Source organism: Chrysochloris asiatica, unplaced genomic scaffold (assembly GCF_000296735.1).
Source record: "Chrysochloris asiatica unplaced genomic scaffold, ChrAsi1.0 scaffold00276, whole genome shotgun sequence".
NCBI classification, from domain to species: Eukaryota; Metazoa; Chordata; class Mammalia; order Afrosoricida; family Chrysochloridae; genus Chrysochloris; species Chrysochloris asiatica.
In genome coordinates, this window is record NW_006408794.1 from 3,561,228 (window position 1) to 3,580,799 (window position 19,572).

General features: G+C 38.6%; 1 protein-coding gene across 1 annotated transcript in view; it reads left to right on the forward strand.

Annotated features, from left to right (window-relative positions):
- Positions 1-19,572, forward strand: part of DIP2C (DIP2 disco-interacting protein 2 homolog C (Drosophila)) — a 631,911-nt gene that overhangs the window by 311,840 nt on the left and 300,499 nt on the right. Inside the window, exon 2 of the mRNA XM_006874421.1 lies at positions 10,216-10,287. Within this exon, the coding sequence (XP_006874483.1) occupies positions 10,216-10,287 (72 nt within the window). The remainder of the gene's footprint in view (positions 1-10,215; positions 10,288-19,572) is intronic.

A 19,572-nucleotide genomic window follows, 5' to 3' on the forward strand; every position in this document is an offset into this window, starting at 1 on the left:
AACATTCTTATCAATGGAGAAAAGATTGAAGTTGTCAAGGACTTCATTCTTCTTGGATCAACTGTCAACACTCGTGGAATCAGCAGTCAAGAGATCAGACGACGTATTGCATTGGGCAAATCTGCTGCACAGGAACTTTTTAAAGTACTGAAGAGCAGAGATGCCGTTGATGGCGTCAAGTGTGGCAGCATAGTGAGGTTGGCCCATGATCGGACATTGTTTTGTTCTGCTGTGCATGGGGTCGCTATGAGTCGGTTCCAACTTGATGGCACCTGACAACAATACTGCTGCTGTTAAGTCCTGTTGAGTCAGTTCTGACTCACAACTACCTGGTATAGGGTTTCCAAGGAGCAGCTGGTGGGTTTGAACTGCTGACCTTGTGGTTCCCAGTTCAGTGCTGTTCCTGCAGAGTCACACAATGAGTCTCATACATATTTGTGAGTACATGTAAATGTTTTCTCCTAAAGGCAGTTGCTTTGGGTCATTAAGTGGCATGTTTTGGTTGCTTTTTTCTATAACTATATAGTCCTTACAAGATCGTGTAAAATTAATACAAAATGTAATTTTATATTTTTTAAATTATAGTTTGGATGAAAGTTGACAGATGAAGTTAGTTTTCCATTCGGCAGTTTATGCTCATATTGTTTTGTGACATTTGTTGTAATCCCCTCAGTATAACTATGAGCACTCGTCTGATTTTTTCTTTTAAAAAAAGAGTAAAAAGCCACACGAACAATTTTCTTGCTTGTGATTTGGGTGAATGTTTTCAAAGGAAGTTAATTCATTTTTATTCAGTGTAATTATTAGTATTAGGAATTTATTAGAGCCCTTGTGTGGCACTGTAGGTCAGTGCGTCAAGACTGCAAAGCCATTTGAACTGCAAGGTCAGTGGTTCAAGCTCACCAGATGGTCCTTGGAACCCCTATATAGGTCGTTTTAGGTCGATACTGACTCAATGGAACTTAACAATAAAATGAGTTTATTGCTGTCAATATTTGATATATTTTTTAATGTAACAGTGAGTTCTTTCTTCCGTATATTTAGTTATTGAATTTGGTTTGTTATCAGAGTTTCTTCACTTCCGTTGATTTTGTGTTTTCTAAGTTTCTAGGATTTTCTGCTTATTTTATTGTTGCTTTTAAGTGCCGTGGAGTCAGTTCTGACTCATAGCTGTGTAGGGTTTATGAGAAGTGTTGGATGGGTTTGAACTGCTGCTCTGTGGAAACCCTATACAGTGTGTCTATGAGTCGGAACCAACTTAACATCAGTGATAACAATGAAAAGGAACAAACTATTTATACATGCAACAATATGGATGAATCTCAAGGACATTACGCTGAGTGTATAAAGCCGTTCCCAGTGGGGTGCGTACTACGCTACTTGTTAAGTAACATGATTATGAAGATACGAACACATTAGTTGTTGCCAGGGGTTAGGGACGGGTTGTGTGTGACTGTGATAGTATAGTTTGACATCTTGATTGTGGTGGTTTTATGAAGCTGGAATGTGATGATGCTGTGTAATACTCCATAGACACACACGTACACACAAAAGGGAATTTGTAACTGGTGAAATCTGAGATTACACCAATGCCAGTTTCCTGCTATTGTAGAATATACGGCATTGTATAGTATATATAGTGTTAACATTTGGGTAAAGGTGCATGGTACCTTTATAACTTCTGTGAGCTTAAAGTTTACTTGAAAATAATGACTTCTTTAAAAGCGGCCATGGATTTAGGGGTAAATAGTTGCATAGTGAAGAAGAGTTTAAAGAGGTTTATAGTCTCCAAAATGTCAACAGCCAGATTATGGAAGTGTCAACATTAAGAACAGTTCATTCATTCCCAAGCCAAAATTCCCAAATGTACTGACATATTGATTCCAACTCCTAGTAACCCTATTGCTCTTAAACTTTTCATAGAGCTCTCTAATTGCTCCCAGCTTCTGGGGGCAAGGCCTCTCTTCCTCTCCTCTTCTGAGAAACATTCTTGTGTATATCCCAGCAGCTGCATCTCCTGCCATGAACAGAAGCTCTAAGAAGTGGTGGGGTTTGGTTTGATTGTTTTTGTTGTTGTTATTGAGGACTTAGCTTGGAATTTATGTTTTTAAATCACCCCAGAATTCTTTGACAAGAAGGTATGTAGAAATGCCACACACAGCTTATCTGATTACTCATTTATAAAATCTCTCCTTCAACTCTTTCTTTTTGATGTTGCATTCTGAGCAATTTACACAGCCTCTTGGGCTGCTTTTGATTTATTGATGCTACAATAAAAAAGCAGCCTGACAGAACGGTGTATCTACTGAATATAGTTACTTAAATGATTCATAAACATTTCAAATTAAACTATATGAATGAATGTGTGTTTCTAAAATAGAAAATTATAGACATTGACAAGCTACATTTTATTTTTATTTAAATTATGTTTTGACATATATGAGGGGGTTTCAGAAAGATTGTAGGACACTTCCGTTATCTTTCAATTCCATTTTTCCACAACCTTTTTAAAGTCCCCTTATGTAGCTGTTTATATAGTGACTGTGTGTAAAATAGAGCATTTTAGGCTTTGACTCTTTAGTATGTTACCTTTCCTAATTCTGACATTTATAAATAGTAACTGTTAGGGTATGTTTATAGAGATACTCATTTCCTGAATTGGGATGAATTTTGTATTTACTAAGCTAGGTCATTCCTTCACTGGTAGAGGTTATTAGATCTTTGGAAGAAACGACCGATTTGTTATTGTCTTTCTGATCCATCGTACAGCAGTTCTCAAGAGGTGGCACTTTTTGATAGAGGTGGTTTGTATGGGATGCAGTTTTCATAACCATTACTGATTGTTTTCCTGCAACTGTGTTATACCGATCCCTGACCAGCTGACCTTGGAAGTAACATGGACAGTATTTGTTTCTTCAAATTGTCCTTCCTGTGTTTCAGTCAATAGCTTTGATATTCCACCCAAAGTGAGTAATTGTTTAGAAATTTCACACTTTGGGGAAAGGTGGAAAAAGCATTCAAGTGGGGTTTGATGCTTGCCACACATTCTTTCTAGAGAAAAGAAAACCTTATCTAAAAAATGAAGCTCTTGGAACTGGAAGAGGAGAGTGTCCCCTAAGCCTTATAAAGCAATAGGCTTAGGAGTGCAACATTGTGAAGGCTCCTGACAGCCATAAAATTCCAAACATGGGAATGACTGCTTTTGTTATAGAAAGCATTTGTTACCACATTAAATAATGAAAGAAACTCCTGACACTAAGAAAGAAAACCATCACTGTTAAACTGCTTTGTTTACTTTGAACTAATCCTCGCCATGGAAGCAGTTCTATGGCATACACATCTTGTCCTTGAAGAGTGCTGAACTGCCTGGAGAAGATAGGACTCTCTAGGTATTCATGCCTTGAGCCACACATCCCTAGTACAGGCAGCCTGGCTCTGTAAACTGTCCCACTGGGTCTTCCTATGCCAGAATGTGACCAAAATGGAGACACGGGAGCTCTGGTATTTTCTTGATGTATTGCATTTGTCAGAATGCCTGTTATTTCACTTTAAGACACAGTCTTTGGTTGAAATGGGGCAGAAGAGTTCTCTCTTCTGTCTCTGTGTGTCATCTAATCTTACACTGGCAGTTTTACTTCACTTGAATTTTCATTTTAAATTTATGACTTGTCTGTAAATCTTTTCTTTGTATAGAACACATGGCCACTTTAAACCCATTCCTATGGCTGAAGTTTTAATTTTTAGGGAACTGCTTTGCATGCAAATAGTAATATAAATAGCAGTTTTGATAAAGTAGAAAATATTTCAAGAAATAACTTTCATTTTCATGTTACTGATATTACAAACACTTTCTGCATTGAACTTTTGGTCATACATTCTGTTATAAAAATGAAAAGAGAATTAAATGGGCATCTTGAGTATTGAAGCATAATTAGCATGCTGTTTGGAATGTTGTATAAAAAATTCTCAAGCAAGCAATTCTGTATAATTCACTTGTTTAATATTGGCAACTAAAACAAGTGAAGTTCTTTAGACACAGCGTCTAAGAGGTTTCTCCAATTGATTAGGTTTGACTTAGAAGGGAAAATCAGCTACAAGTATACTTGAATGATATTACTGAAACTTCTAACCTAAGGACTGTTAATTAACATACTGTAATCCGTGGACTATACCTTGAGGAATAATTAATATAAAATTAAATCTTACTTACAAATATGATATGGAGGAGTGTTTCTTCACTTTTTTAGCCTTTCTACTTTTAATTTACATAGTTCCCCCTGAAGACCATGTGTTTATTATTGATAAAAGGTGGGTAGAGAAAAAAGACTGAAATGGATCATTCTCAACCTGCACTGCCTTAAAAAAAAAAAAAGTGCCTATGTACTTTCAAAGCTAACTGTGTTTCCATAGTGATATCATGTAATTAACTTGTAAGTTAAGACTTCAGCAAAAAGCTAAGAGGCATTCTGAGTGGAGAATTGTGTGTCAAGCTAGAGTGCCATGTGCTCATCTAGCTGGCTGGCTGTCCATTCATCCTTATTGTTTGTTGTATTAGCAATACCCACCCACCCCCCCGAAAAAAAACACACACACCCTTATTGGTTGCTTCAGAATAAAATGTAGAATTTAATATTCCATTTTAGAAAATTAGCTTGTATAAATTTGTAGTTTCAGTTTGCTATAGCTGATCTATTGGACTTCTGTCTATCATGTGTTAATCATAACTGGACTTTGTTCATTAAAAGGTTCATGCTGCGAGACTATTGTTAGCCCAGATGCTGCGCAGGATGGGGGCTACTAAATAAACTTGACCAGTGCTTTCTTGCTGTGGATGTTTGAATTCTTTTGGATGAAGTAGAAATCGAACTGTTTTCTTGCACACCTTACTGTTAGAATCATTATTGATTGGCATCTACCTTTTCCTTAGCTAGTTACTAAATAACATTAAATAGTTACTTTGTGTTAATCCTGATGATAAATGCAGTTGCTAATTTGTAAATCGCTATCCTAAAGGTCCTAAATAATCTCTTTGTCATGAAGACAGATTTGTATTTACTGTTATGTTATGTGACTAAATTAATTAGCATACAATGAATTCTCCAGTCTCAGGAGAAGAGCATCCTTCTTGATAAAGAGCATCAGTGAAAAAGAGGAAGATCATCAGTGAGCGGGATTGGCACAGTGGCAGCAGCTGTGGGCACCATTGTAACAGTTGTGTGAGGATGACTCAGGACCAGGCAGTGTTTCATTCTGTAGTGCATGGTGTCGCTATGAGTTGGAATCGACTCGATAGCACCTAGAAACAACAAGGATTAAAAGAGATTATTTAGGAATTTTAGGATAGGGGTACCAAATTTTTTTGTAAAGGTACAACCAGTCATTATAATTGACTTTGTGTATGCTGACCTCTGCCATTGTAGTACTTCAGTAGCTGTCCTTGTTGTTAAGTGCCATCAAGTTGGTGTGACCCATAGTAACCTTGTGTGGGGTTTCCAAGGAGCAGCTGGTAAGCTTCAGCCACTGACCTTGCAGTTCAAATGACTTTGCAGCCCACAGCGCTACACCAGGACTCCCTGGTTGTGATATATAAACTGTATTAGCAAAAACCAACCAACCAAACAAATTGCCCAGTAATCTGGATTTGGCCCAAAGTCTTAGTTTGCCTTATACTAATGTGAGTAAAGTTTTTGGCACTTAAAAATTATTCAGTAAATATTATCTTCTGTTATCTTAATGGACTCTTGGTATGGTACTCTAGGATCAGCACTGGACTGTGAACCACAAGGTTGGCAGTTCAAACCTACCAACTGCTTCTTGAAAACCCTATACGGGGTTGCTATGAGTCGGAATCGACGCAACAGAACTTAATGGCAACAGCAACACATTATCTTTCTAAGTTTGAGAGATGATAGTAATCTGGGATTTTTAAAATCTTATTTAATAATTCTCTGTGAGCTTATTTCTCAGGGGGCATGATTTAGTAACCAAAACCCCCAAAGACCATACCCATTGCCACAGAGTCGATTCCCACCCATAGTGATCCTGTAGGATAAAGTAGAATGGCCCCATGGTGTTTCCAAGGCTGTAACCTTTATGGATGGCTTCTGCCATATCTTTCTCTTGAGGAACCGCTGGTCGTTTGAAACCACTGGCCTTTTTTTTTTTGCAGCTGAGCACTTTATCCACTGCACCATTAAAGCCACTGTAAGGATTGGTGGTGGTAATGGTTGTATGCTGTCGAGTTGGTTCCATGACGCTGTGTAGAGCTTCCAAGGCTGTAAGTCTTTATGGGAGCAGAAAGCCTCATCTTTCTCCTAAGTAGTAACTGGTAGACTTGAATTGCTGAACCTGTGGTTAGCAGCCCATCACATAACCCACTAAGTCACCAGGCCTCCATTCTGTACAGATTATAACCTTGGACACTCTGGGGGACAGTTCTGCCCTGTTCTGTAGGGGTGTTATGAGTCAGAGTCTACTCAACAGCAATGGGTTTGGATATGGTCAGGACTGAATTGTACAAAGACACTATTAAGACCAAAAAGCAGAGAATGTCTAGGAAAGTTGGATGGAAAAGAAATTGCCATCTCAGTATTGATTGTTGTTAAGTGCCATTGAGTCAGTTCCAACTCATAGTCACCCTGTATAGGGTTTCCAAGGTGACTTCAAACTGCCTACCTTTAGGTTCAAACCAATCTTGCAATCCATTGCATTTTCCTGCAGTGCCACATCTGAATATTTACCTGTCGATAATGTAGCCTCTTCATTTTGACGTCTTTTTTTTTTTAACTTTTTGTGATTTGAGTCTAAATTTACAGAATAAATTTGTTTGGCATTTAACAATTCATATACATTTTGTTTTGTGCCATTGATTGCAGCCCCCACCATGTAATAATAACACTCTTCCTGCTTCCCTCTGGTGTTTACTGTTTCCATTTGTCCTTTTTTTCCTATCGCTTCCTTACTTCTGAGCTTCAACGCAGGGCAGATACTGCTCTTAAGAGGTCTTAAGGCTGATTGCCATAAGTGTGTCCTTCTCTGGTGTTACTGTTCACTCTGTAGGTCTAGTGTATGGATGAAAATTAAGCCACACATAGGGTGAATTTAATTTCAGGCATGAAGAGTGACCAAGGGCCATGGTCTCAGGGGTCCACCAGTCTTCTGTCTGAACACATAGCTTGGTCTTTTTTAATGATTTCCACATTTTTCTCCTGCTTTACTTAGGATCCTCTACTGTGATCTTTCTCAGAGAGGTCAAAAGGTCAGCAATGGTAGCTGGCACCATCTAGTTCTTTGGATCTCAGGGTATGGAGGCTAAAGTTCTTGTGGTCTATCAGTCCTTTGGACTAATTATTTCCATGTGTGATGGATTTTCTTCACTTGCCTTTGCTCTGAACAGTGAGAGACCAATCATTGCACTGCAGATGCCCACTCACAAGATTTTAAGAACCTAGTGCCATCTGGGCTGCTAACCACAAGGTCAGCAATTTAAACCTACCCGTCGCCTCCCCTCCCCCCAGAGAAAGATGAGACTTTGTACTCCAGTACAGATATACGCCCTTAGAAACCCTTTACAGGGTTGCTATGACCGGGAACCGACTCGTCAGCACACAACTACCCCCACCACCACTGCCTCTCACCTCTGTGTACTAATCATTTCCATGTGAGCTGTTTGCTTCTCCAGTTAGAAATACAGAGTGATGAGGGGTTAGCAGTCACTGAGGAGAGGAACTGCTGGCAGAAGATGATTAACATCACGTGGAGTTTTAAACGGATACTCACAGCTCTTGAGCTCACGTCAATAGCAAAAGAATAAACAATACACTCATAAGTGGGCCTGCACAGTTCAAACCTGTGTTGTTCCTGCGTCATCTGTAGTTTTATTATTTTCAAAGCATTGTGGTTGTGGTTAAGTGCTGTCGAGTCAGTTCTGACTCATGGTGTCCCTGTATAGGGTTTTTCAAGAAACAGCTGTAGAGTTTGAACCACTGACCTTGGTGGTTCAAACTAGTTTAGCAGTCCAGTGGTTTATCTCACAGCATCACACCTGGAATTGTTAGGGAAAAACACTCACTGAAGTGCAATATAGCAACTGTTTCTAAGGAGGCTCAAAGCATCTGCCTTTTTAGGGATTCTAGGGGAACATACAAGTGATGGGAAAGATAGTTTCTGTTTGCTGCCTTGTAGCAGAATGATCCATCTTTCTCTGCAAGCAAGAGTGATTGGCCAGAACTTCCCCAAAACAGCTCTGGGACTTCCTCCTTCTCCCCCTTTTTTTTTTTTTTTTTTTGATATTCCACCTGAGAGGAATTGAAATAGAGAAGCCTGCTGTGATCACATACCAGTCTCGCACTATGATTACTGACGGTTTAGTCTAACTAACAAGTAGGTAGAAGTTCTAGATTTGGTGATTTTATTTCTGTAGAATTATTATTTTTAAATTAAGGTTTCTCAGAACAAACAAGTTTATACTTCGAATATTACAGACGTTTTTGTTGTTGTTAAGTACTGTGGAGTTGGTTTTGACTTATAGCAACCCTGTGTAGGGTTTCCAAGGAGCGGCTGGTAGGTTTGAACTGCTGAGCTTTCAGTTAGCAGTCCAGTGCTTATCCTGCAGCACCACACCATATTTGCATTGTTGTTTTCAAGTTTCATTGAGTCCATTCTGATTCATACCAACCTTGTATAGAGTTTCTGAGGAGCAGCTGGTGGGCTTGAACTACTCACTTTATGATTCAAGTAATCTTTGGTCCATTGCTTATCCTATAGCGCCACATAACAATAATTTATTATCTTGTTTTTGTAACATATCACAACAAGATTTTGGCATGCATGTGTGAGAGAGAAAGAGAAATTTTGGACATTCTTTTTAAAAAGGAGAGCTTTAATTGGGACATTTCCAAAAGCAGTTGAACACCCTTCATGATGAGTTACGAATGGATGCAGCAATGAAGTACCTGGGAAACAAAAAGGGCTTAAACAGTATTTTCATATTAATAACCACAGAGTCAGCAGTTCAAATTCACCAGCTGCTCTTTGGAAATCCCATACAAGTTCGCTATGAGTCAGAATTGATTCGGTGTCACTTAATAACATTCATGAACAGTGGTCAGCTAAGACACTTTCAGCACCAAAAATGTTTATCAGTTGATAGTGTGATATCATTCCATACCTTTCTATTGGTTCTGCCTCCATGTTTAAGAAACAGCCCTACATGCACAGAGGTAGACAAGAAACTCCAGATTAATCTATAAAGTAATCCAATACTGACTGTCACTGCAGTGCTTAATAGATGATCAAATTTAGTGAGTACATATCACTAGAGAAAATAAGCATCCTGATTTTTTAAGAGCCATAATATCGTTTCACTTACTATACTTTGTATTGAAAATTGAATTTGTAGCTCTTAATGGAGTGATGTTTTGATTGAAATAAAAGAAAAGCAAAATTAACTTATTTCCAAACAAATTCAAGGGCAGTCAATAATCTCTGTATGTTAGAGCTGATAACAAAAAAAGCTGTTGTATATTAATAAAAATTATTTTGTCTCATGTACTTAGTGGCTTAGCATTTAACAAATATGTGAACTTAGCGATTGTGTTTCCCTCTTGTATATGAATCATTGGCCTTAGCATTTTAAACTCTGTTTTAACAAGAGCCCTGTTCTCACGTATTTTCAATTTCATGAGGTCCTATATGTCACTTTTCTTTGTTTTGTTTTGTTTTGAATGTATCCCTTAATAAAATTCAATTGTGCTTTCAAAATACCATAGCAGTTTAAAGTCTTTGTGACCTACACGCCTGATTAGCAAAAAATCTCATTAATGAGGAAGATGCTAATCAGTAATGGAGTTGGCCAGCTATTGCTGGCCTAAACATTTTGCATATTCCATTGTTGATTAAGTTAATGAAAGCACAGTGCAGATTGCACAATCTTCCTCTGACCATGGCAGATGTGAATAAGATTGAAGGGCTCTAATTCTGGTCTGTGAGAGATTAAACCAAGTAGGAGGGGCCAGTGGCAAGCATGTATTGATCAAATGACCTTATATAACTTAAATGCTAGGTTTTTTCTTTGATAACAGGAGAAGTAGTCAAGGTATATTAATGTACAGTGCTTTCTTGTTAAATTATAAACAAAAATGCACGTATTTGTAACTTCACTGAATGATCAACTCTGTCCATTCAAATCTTTCTGCATTTTTCTTTTTATTTCAGGTGACATAACACAAAAAGGATATGAAAAGAAGAGGTCAAAATTAATTGGAGCCTACCTGCCACAACCTCCAAGTATGTAAACCTTAACTAATGTATAAATCACCTAGTTTTAAGAGCTAACTGCTATAACATGTGAGAGGCAAATGGAAGAGAAACAGCTGGGACCAAATGCTCTTAAGTTCCATGAAGATCATACATTTTATCTGTGAACTGCTGTTACTATTAAGTGCCTTTGACTTACAGTGAACCCTGTATAGGATTTCTAAGGAGTGGCTGGTGGGTTTGAACCGCCAATTTTGAGGCAGTTCAGTATTTGGACTTCTAGTATATGGGTTTCTAGTCATATTTAATTTCTTTGTCTGATTATCATACATACAAATTCATAGAAAAATGGAATGAAAAGATAATGGAATTTTTCCATGAACTTTTTGAAGCTCCCTCATTTAAAGGTCTATCAAAAAGCATTGCTACTAGGATTCTAGTTCATGCATGCACAGGTTTATTAAAAACAAACAAAACCCAAAACATAAATGTCTTTTAAACATGTTTCTATGATCATTGGATAGCTACAGACGAATTCTCTCAGTAATGCACTCGTCTGAGTCTTGTTGTTGTTAAGTGCCATCGAGTTGAGTGGGTTCTGACCCATAGTGACTCTGTACAGGGTTTCCAGTGAGCATCTGGTGAGCTTGACTCACCGACCTTGTGGTTCAAACCGACTTTGCAGTCTAGCACATTAACCCACAGTGCCCCACCAGGACTCCTTAGTCTTATTAAGGTGCCTTTAATAAAAAGATACAAGCAACATGATGGCTTCTGAGAGGAGCTGCTCAGCTAGTTCAATTCAAGTTAGAGAGGTCAGCTCAGAAGGGTATGATGATTGCTTTTTGGAATCTCAATCTTGACACATTGTCTTGAAGGACATAGGACAGTGATCACGTAGGCTTATAACAGAGAAGTTTTTTAAAAAGTTGAAAACTACATTGATGAGAAAAAGGCCAGGAAAGTTGCATCGCAGAATTGTTTTCCATCGAAATAATGCTGATTCTTTAAGGGTAGTTGCAAGGGCTGCCATATGGGAACTTAGTTAAAAAACCTTACCCCATCTACCCTACAACACAGATCTTGCACCTTCAGATTTCTTTTTGTTCCCCAAACTCAAAACACTTAGTAAAGCAACTTGAGCATGCCAAGACTTTTTTTCTGTGGTAAATCAAAGGGGGCAGAATTATTTGAAGAAGGTAGATAGATGGGGAGGACATGTCAAGAAACATGTCCTTTTTGATATTTTTCCATCTCATTTTGATATTGTTTAAATAAAGGTTTCTGTAGCAATACTTTTTGATTTACCCGTATGTATTTTGTGTATATAGAAAGTGCATATAGTACCTAATAAATTTAATAGGCATTTAATCTGTAGGTAAAGAGCATTATGTTTGAGTCATTTTAGATTCCTATTATATAAAAACATAAAAGCATTTATAACTTAAACATGGCTTCTGATTTGGTGAGTTACATGTAATTGCTATTTATTATGATTGAAATTAATCCCAGGGTTTTTTTGCTAATACCATGGGGGCCTGGAATTATGAGATTATTAAGATTGATTATGTTTTAAATGTAGTTGTGAAACATGTATTATCTGTTTTTCCCCAAAGTCCAAAATCTGTTTCATTCCAACATTTGACTGTGAAACTTCATGTAATGTATTTGTAGTTGAGCTAGGTTCTATAAATTTCAGGGAAAAGAAAAGCATATTTGACTGGAGTTCTAACACCTTAGTTCTAAATGCAAGCTCAGTTAGGTGTGAAGGTGCCCTTGAAGTTTTGCTAGGCAATAGGAATGGTTTCAGGCAAGGGAGTACAATTAATTTTCCCCCCAAGGAAAAAAGATAGTAACATAAATTTTAAGATGCTAAGTTAATACTACAGTTTACACTGTACTGTTGAAACAAAAATTTTGAAACTCTACTCAGAGGCTTCTGCTAGAAAAACATTGTAAATGCATACATGTACACATATAAGCACACAGCCCCGCTTAGTTCTGTCATCTGCAGTATCGATCTCATGTTCCAGGAAATGTAATCTGTGTGTTGAGTTTCTGCTGTGTTTGTAGTTTTTGTTTTGATTTTCTGTGTGTATCTTTCCTTGATTATTAAGAAAGGGAACATAAAGATGGGGGCCTACTTTAATAGCCTTTACGTAGCTGAAGGGCTTGGGGGACGGGCTTTGTGGTTGTCTGGCTTATCAAATAAAGAAAATCTGCACTTTCTGTATGTGGAAAATATAATTGGGTAAAAAGGGTTTAGGAGCAAATGTTGGGGGCAGGTGACTAGACAATGGTCTTTTTCCTTCCCCTTTCCTTCTTTCTCTCTTCTCACAGAATCACCATGACTATCATCTTATGAGTCCCATCTTTTGCTGAATTCATTTCTGCAGGTGCACCTCCAGGTCTTAGAAGAAGACTGGTGGGGCCAATCGTAGGCTGTTGACATTAATGGATTTTCATTTCTGGGCCTTACCAAATAAAAGTGAAACAGAAGCAGTTCCTCACTTTTCCAGAAGAACGTTCTCAAGCCGCAGCTTTGCCAGAACATGATTGGCCCCAATGTTGGCTGGGTGTTGATGGCCCGGCCTGTGTTGTGTGGTCTATTTGGTGTTATATGTGCTGTTCTGCATGGGGTCGGCAGCTCTGCTCAGCGCTGTAACAACTTTAAAAAAAACTAAAGTTTGAATTAATTAGTTTTTTTTCAACTTGTTACAGCAGCGAATGGAGCTGCCGTGGTTCGGTGTAGACTGCAGCACAGTGAAGGAGCCACGAGAAGAATGCTCCGCTCTGCCAACATCGGAGTGTGTGACATCCGAGAAGCAGCGGCCAGAGAGCGGGTGGCCAGCACCACAGGAAACCGGCCTCTGTTTTACTTTCGTTTCGGTGAGCTCTACTTTACTGAGAGAGAGAAAGAAGCATGCAGGCAGGGGAGCACATCTGAAAATTGACAGCCTACGTAACTTTAACTTACATATAATGGTAGAATTTAGTTGTGGATAGAATGCTATTTTGAGCCCCACTTTTTTCAGAAGTGATCCTGACTTATCCAAGGGTCTCAGTGCATGTTAGTCACAGAGCCTCTTATGATCATCCTAGTATTTCAGCTCCCAGTTCTGTAAGTTTTCTTTATAATCAATCATCTTTTTTTCTTAACTCATTTTTGTAGTTGGAGCACCACTTGTAAGTCAACTACTTACAAGGCATTTGAGAAAGAAGAATGCATGGCAAATTTTAAAATTATTGATCGCCTATGAACTTTGGTCTTCATACTCAAAGATCTAGCTAAAGGATGAACTATTCAATCTTGGCTTTCTGAGGCCTATTGAAAGGAACAAACTTGAGGTCTGACATTCTCTAATATTTCTATCTCCAAAGAGTAAAGCTGTAATTTTTACAAAGAAAAATCATACCACTCGGTCTTTGAGTGTATTCGTAAAGGATATAATCCTTTTCACAGGTCAGAATTACTTGAGTGATTATATGGATTGAATTGTATTTCCCCCACGAAAAAAATGTCAACTTAGTTGGGTCGTGTTTTTCAGTATTATATAATTAATTATACTTCATTTTGTGGTCCAATTACAATTATCCCATGTGTTTTAAATCCTCACCTCCGTGATATTAACGAGGCCTGATTAGAGGCAGTTAATGCAATCTATAGGATTAGATTATATGTTTTGAGTACGGATTAACTAAACCAGTAGACATAAGAGGGAGGAGCTCTGGGTAGCATAGTTATGAATTGGGCTGCTAACCTCAAGGTCGGCAGTTCGAAACTACCAGCTGCTCCATGCGAGAAAGATGAGGCTTTCTGCTCCTGTGAAGATTTACAACCTCAGAAACCTCTGCAGGGTCACTATGAGTCAGAACCGACTCCACAGTACTTAACAACAACAACTCCCACTAAGCAAGAAGAACCTGGAGCAGTTCACATCATTGGGACCCAGGTTCCCTGTGCTGGGAGCCTCCTAGACCCGTGGGAAGATTGATGCCAAGGCACATGGAGATCTCCAAAGGATGCCAACCTCACAGATGTTGAAAGGAGACAAAGACTTTTCCCTAGAGTCAACACAGAAATCCTGCCCCTAGAGCTGCCACCCTGAATGTAGACTTCTCTGCTTCTAAACTGTAATAAATTTCTGTTCATTATAACCATCTATTTATGATATCTGTATTATAACAGCACTAGATAACTAAGTCAGAATTTGGTACTGGAAGAGTTGGGCACTGCTCTAACCTAAAATGTAGAGCAATTTTGCAATTAGGTAATGAATAAAGACCTTGAAGAGACTATTGGTGGAATTTTGGATGTCAAAGAGAGTTCTAATGAGGACTCAAAAGGATAAGAGAGGAACAGGGCTGTAAAGTAGAGACAGTGCAGATGATGAAAAGCAGTGGCAGAGAAATGGCAGAAGATCCAGGAGACTGACACAAGAGAGTGTGGGAGCTAACCCCCACAGAGCAAGAGAGCTAGTGCCTTCAGGCAGGAGGCTTCCTGATAGAATAGGGTGCTTTCAGACCCTTGTCAGTGGAGCTAAGCTTGCTGACTCATATAGTAAGAGAGCTGAACACTTTGGAGCTGTGGGTGACTGGCAGAGGTGGGAACCTCTGGGCACTTATCTGGAAGCTAAAGAACTTTGTAATACATACTTGATGAAGGCATAGGTTTGGCTGACCTCTTTGAGAGATCAAGGAAGCCAGAAGCATGGGAAGTAGAACTTCCTCTGTCTCAAAGAGTAGAGCCTTGGTCTCTAGGGCCTCAATGGGTGGAGCCATAGCTTCCTAGAGTCAGCTCCTCACCAATTTAGTTTTAGAGAGTGGGGCTGCCATTCAGGTGAGCCTGGGGAAATGAGATTGCCGCTCAATTGGGATTAGGACAATGGGGCTGCCCAAATTTGAGTAAGCAGTGACTGTCCCAGTGGTCCTGGAAGGCAGACCTCAAGTACAGGGGTGAAGGGCCCTCAAACCAAAGTCCAGAATACATTGCCAACACCCAGATGATCTCAGGGAATAGAAATTGATTTCATGCTTGGAGAACTGATGTAGACGGTTCTGCTGGCATTTTAACTTGCTTAGTGCTCTTGTTATCCTTTTTCTCTACAATTTCTCCCATTTGTAATGGATGTGTCCATCATATGCCTTTACATCATTATATTTGGAAGCAGATAACTTGTTTTATAGACTCAAAAATAAAGAGGAATTTTACCCTTTAGAATAGGAGGTGTGACTGTGTTTTGCATTTGCTGAACTGTGGTGGGCCTGTATGTTGCTGTGATGCTGAAACCTCTGTCGCTGTAAATAGCAGCAGGGCACACCGTGGCAAACAGGTGTCAGCTGAGCTTCCAGACTAAGACACTAAGAAGGAGGAATGGCACACTATTTCTGAAAACCTTATGAATAACACTGGAACACTGTCAGACAGTACCAGAATACTGAATATTGAAACATGGTGAATGATACCATAATACTGTAAAGTAGAATGCTGGAAGATGAACTGTTCAGATTGGAAGGCACTCAAAATCCAACTGGGTAAGAGCTGCCTCCAAGTAGACAGTGATGATGGGACCTTCATTTGTTGAAAGGGAGGGCGCACAACTCAAAATGAGGAGAAACAGCTGCAAGCATCCATTAGTAATTGGAACATGGAATTACAAAGTATGAATCTAGGAAAATTGGAAGTTGTCAAAAATGAAATGGAATGCATTAAGAGCAATATCCTAGGCATTAATTACTAAACTGAAGTCGATTGGTATTGGCCATTTTGAATCTGACAGTCATGCAGCATACTAAGCAGGAAATGACAGATTGCAGAGGAATGGCATCACATTCATTCTCAAAAAGGATATTTCAAGATCTATCTTGAAGTATAATGCTGTCTGTGATTGGATAATATCCATACTCCTACAAGGGAGATCGGTTAATACTACTATTCAAATTTATGCAACAGCTATCAAAGCCAGTGATGATGAAATGGAAGAATTCTAACTCTGTACTCTGAAATTGATGAAACATGTAATCAGGATGTTTTGATCATTACTGGTGATTAGAATGCAAAGCTTGGCAGCAAAGAAGTAGGATCAGTAGTTTAAAAACATGACCTTGGTGATAGAAATGATGCTGGAGATCCTTTGACAGGATTTTACAAAACACGTGGTTTGTTCTTTGCACATATGTTTTATACAACATAAAAGATGACTGTACACATGGACCTCACCAAATAGTGTACACAGAAACCAAATTGACTGTTATCTGTGGGAAGAGACTGTGGAAGAGCTCTATGTCATCAGCTAAAACAAAGCGTAGACAGACTATGGAACAGCCACCATCAATAGCTCATATGCAAGAAAATTAAAACAAATCTACAAGAGCCAAAACTTGACTTTGAACAAATCCCAGCTGAATTTAGAGATCATCTCAAAAGCAGTTTTAATTCATTAGATACCAAAAGAGTTGTGGAAGGACATCTAGAACATCATTAAGAAGAGAAGAAGGAAGGAAAATACAAAGCTGGATGTCAGAAGAGACTGAAACTTCCTCACCAACTGTAGAGATGCTAAAGCAAATGGAAGAGATGAGGAAGTAAGAGCTGAATAGGAAATTTTAAAGGGCAGCCTGAGAAGACAAAGTGAATGAAATGTGCAAAGACTTGGAATTAGAAAGCCAAAATGGAAGAACACATTCAGCGTTTCTCAAGCAGAAAGAACTGAAGAAAAAATTCAAGCCTCCACTTGCAATAATGAATGATTCTATAGGCAGAATATTTAATGACACAGAAAGCATCAAAAAAAGAAGATGGATGAAATGCATGGTCACTCTACCAAAAAGAAACGTACAATGTTCAACAATTTCAGGGGATAGCTTTTGATCAAGATCCAGTGATACTGAAGAAAGAAGTCCAAGGTGCACTGAAGATATAGACAAAGAACAAGGCTTCAGGAATTGACGGAATACAAATTGAAATCTTTCAACAAACTGATACACCACTGGAGGCACTCATTCGTCTATGCCAAGAAATTTGGAAGATAGCTACTTGGAAAACCGATTGGAAGAGATCTCTATGTACATATCTATATATCTGTCTATATAATTCCAAAGAGAGGTGACTCAACAGAATGTGGAAATTATCAGGCAATATCCTTACTAGTGCATGCAAGTAAAATTTTGCTAAAGATAATTACAAAATGGCTCTAGCAAAACTTCCAGAGGTTCAAGCTGGTTTCAGATGAAGATGTAGAATGAACGATATCATTGCTGACGTGAGATCTTGGCTGAAAGCAGAGAATATCAGAAAAATGTTTACTTGTGCTTTATTGACTGCATAAAGACTTTTGATTGGATGGAGCATGACAAGTTAAGGACAACATTCAGAGAATAAGAATTCCAGAACACTTAAATGTGCTTGTAAGGAGCCTGTTCGTAGATCAAGAGACATTTGTTCAAACAGAGCAAGAGGACACTGAAGGGTTTAAAATTAGGAAAGGTGTGCACCAGGATTTTATTCTTTCATCATACTTAGTATGCTGAGCAAATAATCCTAGAAACTGGATTATATGAAGAAGAATGTGGCATCAAGATTGGAGGAAGACTCAGTAACACCTACAATCTGCAGATTATACAACCGTGCTTGCTGAAAGTGAAAAAGACTTAAAATGCTTACTGATAAACATTAAAGGCCACAGCCTTCAGTTATGTGTTACATCTTAACGTAAAGAAAAAAAAATCCTCACTACTGAGCCAGTAAATAACATCAAGATCTATGAAGAAAAGATTGAGTTTTGAAAGACTTCATTTTGCTTGGAGTCATTATCAACACTGATGGAGGCAGCAATCAAGAAATCACACAATGTATTGCTTTGGGCAAATCTGCTATATAAGATTTCTGTAAAGTCTTGTTGAAGAGCAAAGCCATCAGTTTGAGGACTAGGGTGCACGAGACCCAAAGACATGATATTTTCAGTAGCTTCATATGCATATGAAAGTTGGACAGTGAATAAGGAAGACCGTAGAAAAGGGATGCATTTGAATTATGGTGTTAGATAAGAATATTAAAAATACCATGGACTGATAAGATTCTTATGATTCAATAGTGAGTAATTATTATCATTACTAACTGCGACTGTCACAACTGTAAAGGTAGAAGTTTTGTAACAAAAACGGGAGTAGTTAATCTTACAGTCCAGAAAAGGAGACGAGCACAAGCAGAATGCAGCACCCTATCTAGAGAAGCAATGACACCAGGGATGAAGGCAAAGATGAGGACATGGAAAGAGAGAGCAACTGAGGATTCTAGACTCACAGAAAGAGAAACAGTGATGGTGGCCAGGAGGTAGGCTTGCAGAATGTGCCCTTTGTTTGTTTAAATTACTATATTTTCCTGAGTGTTTTTGTATACACCTCCCAAAACAACAACAACAACAAAACAAAAAACAGAGGGAATAGAAGCAAATACTGTTGAATGATAATGCACAGAGGAGATTGTAATCATTGCAATGAAACAATGGTGTAAAACCAATGTTCTCCCATGTAAACTATCACTCAATTCACATTGGAAGAAGTACAGCCAGAATGTTCCTTAGAAGCTAGCATGGTGAGACCTCAGTTGTCATACTTTGGACATACTATCAGGAGGGATCAGTCCCTGAGGAAGGACATCATAGTAGGTAACATGAATGCCAGAATCACCAGTTGCTGTCAAGTGAATTCTGACTCACAGTGACCCCATGTGTATCAGAGTAACTGTACTTCATAGGGTTTCAATGGTTGATCACCATTGTCTTCTGAGGCACTTTCAGTTGAACTCAGACTTTCAAGCTTTTGTTAGTAGCTCAGTGTATTAAATTTTTGCACCACACTAAAAGGTGTGGTGCTGTGGGATAATGGCAGTGTGATCCACAAGGTTGGTCGTTCATTCTCATTAGCCAGTCCTTGGAAACCCTAAACTGGGTGACTATGAATTGGAACTGACCTGACAGCACTTTAACAACAACAACAATGAAAGGTTTGAAGTTTTCATCGTACCAGAAGTTCAGGTTCACTTAAGGTGTCTCAGCAGAAAGACTTAATGATAGGAAAGAGTGGATAGGTTGATGAGCAGGTGACAGAGTTGAGTGTTTTATGTAAGGTTCGTTTCCAAGTGTATGTAAGAAGTATGTATTTGATATTTGATGAAACTCGAACTTGTGGTATGTTTAGATGTTGACTTCTTAGGCCATTTAGTTTGTATTAAGAAGTAGGAAAGAACAGTTGTGTTTCACCCAGGGGTGTCAGTATAGGTGATCATGTTTCACCCCCCGGGGGGGATGTTGTCAA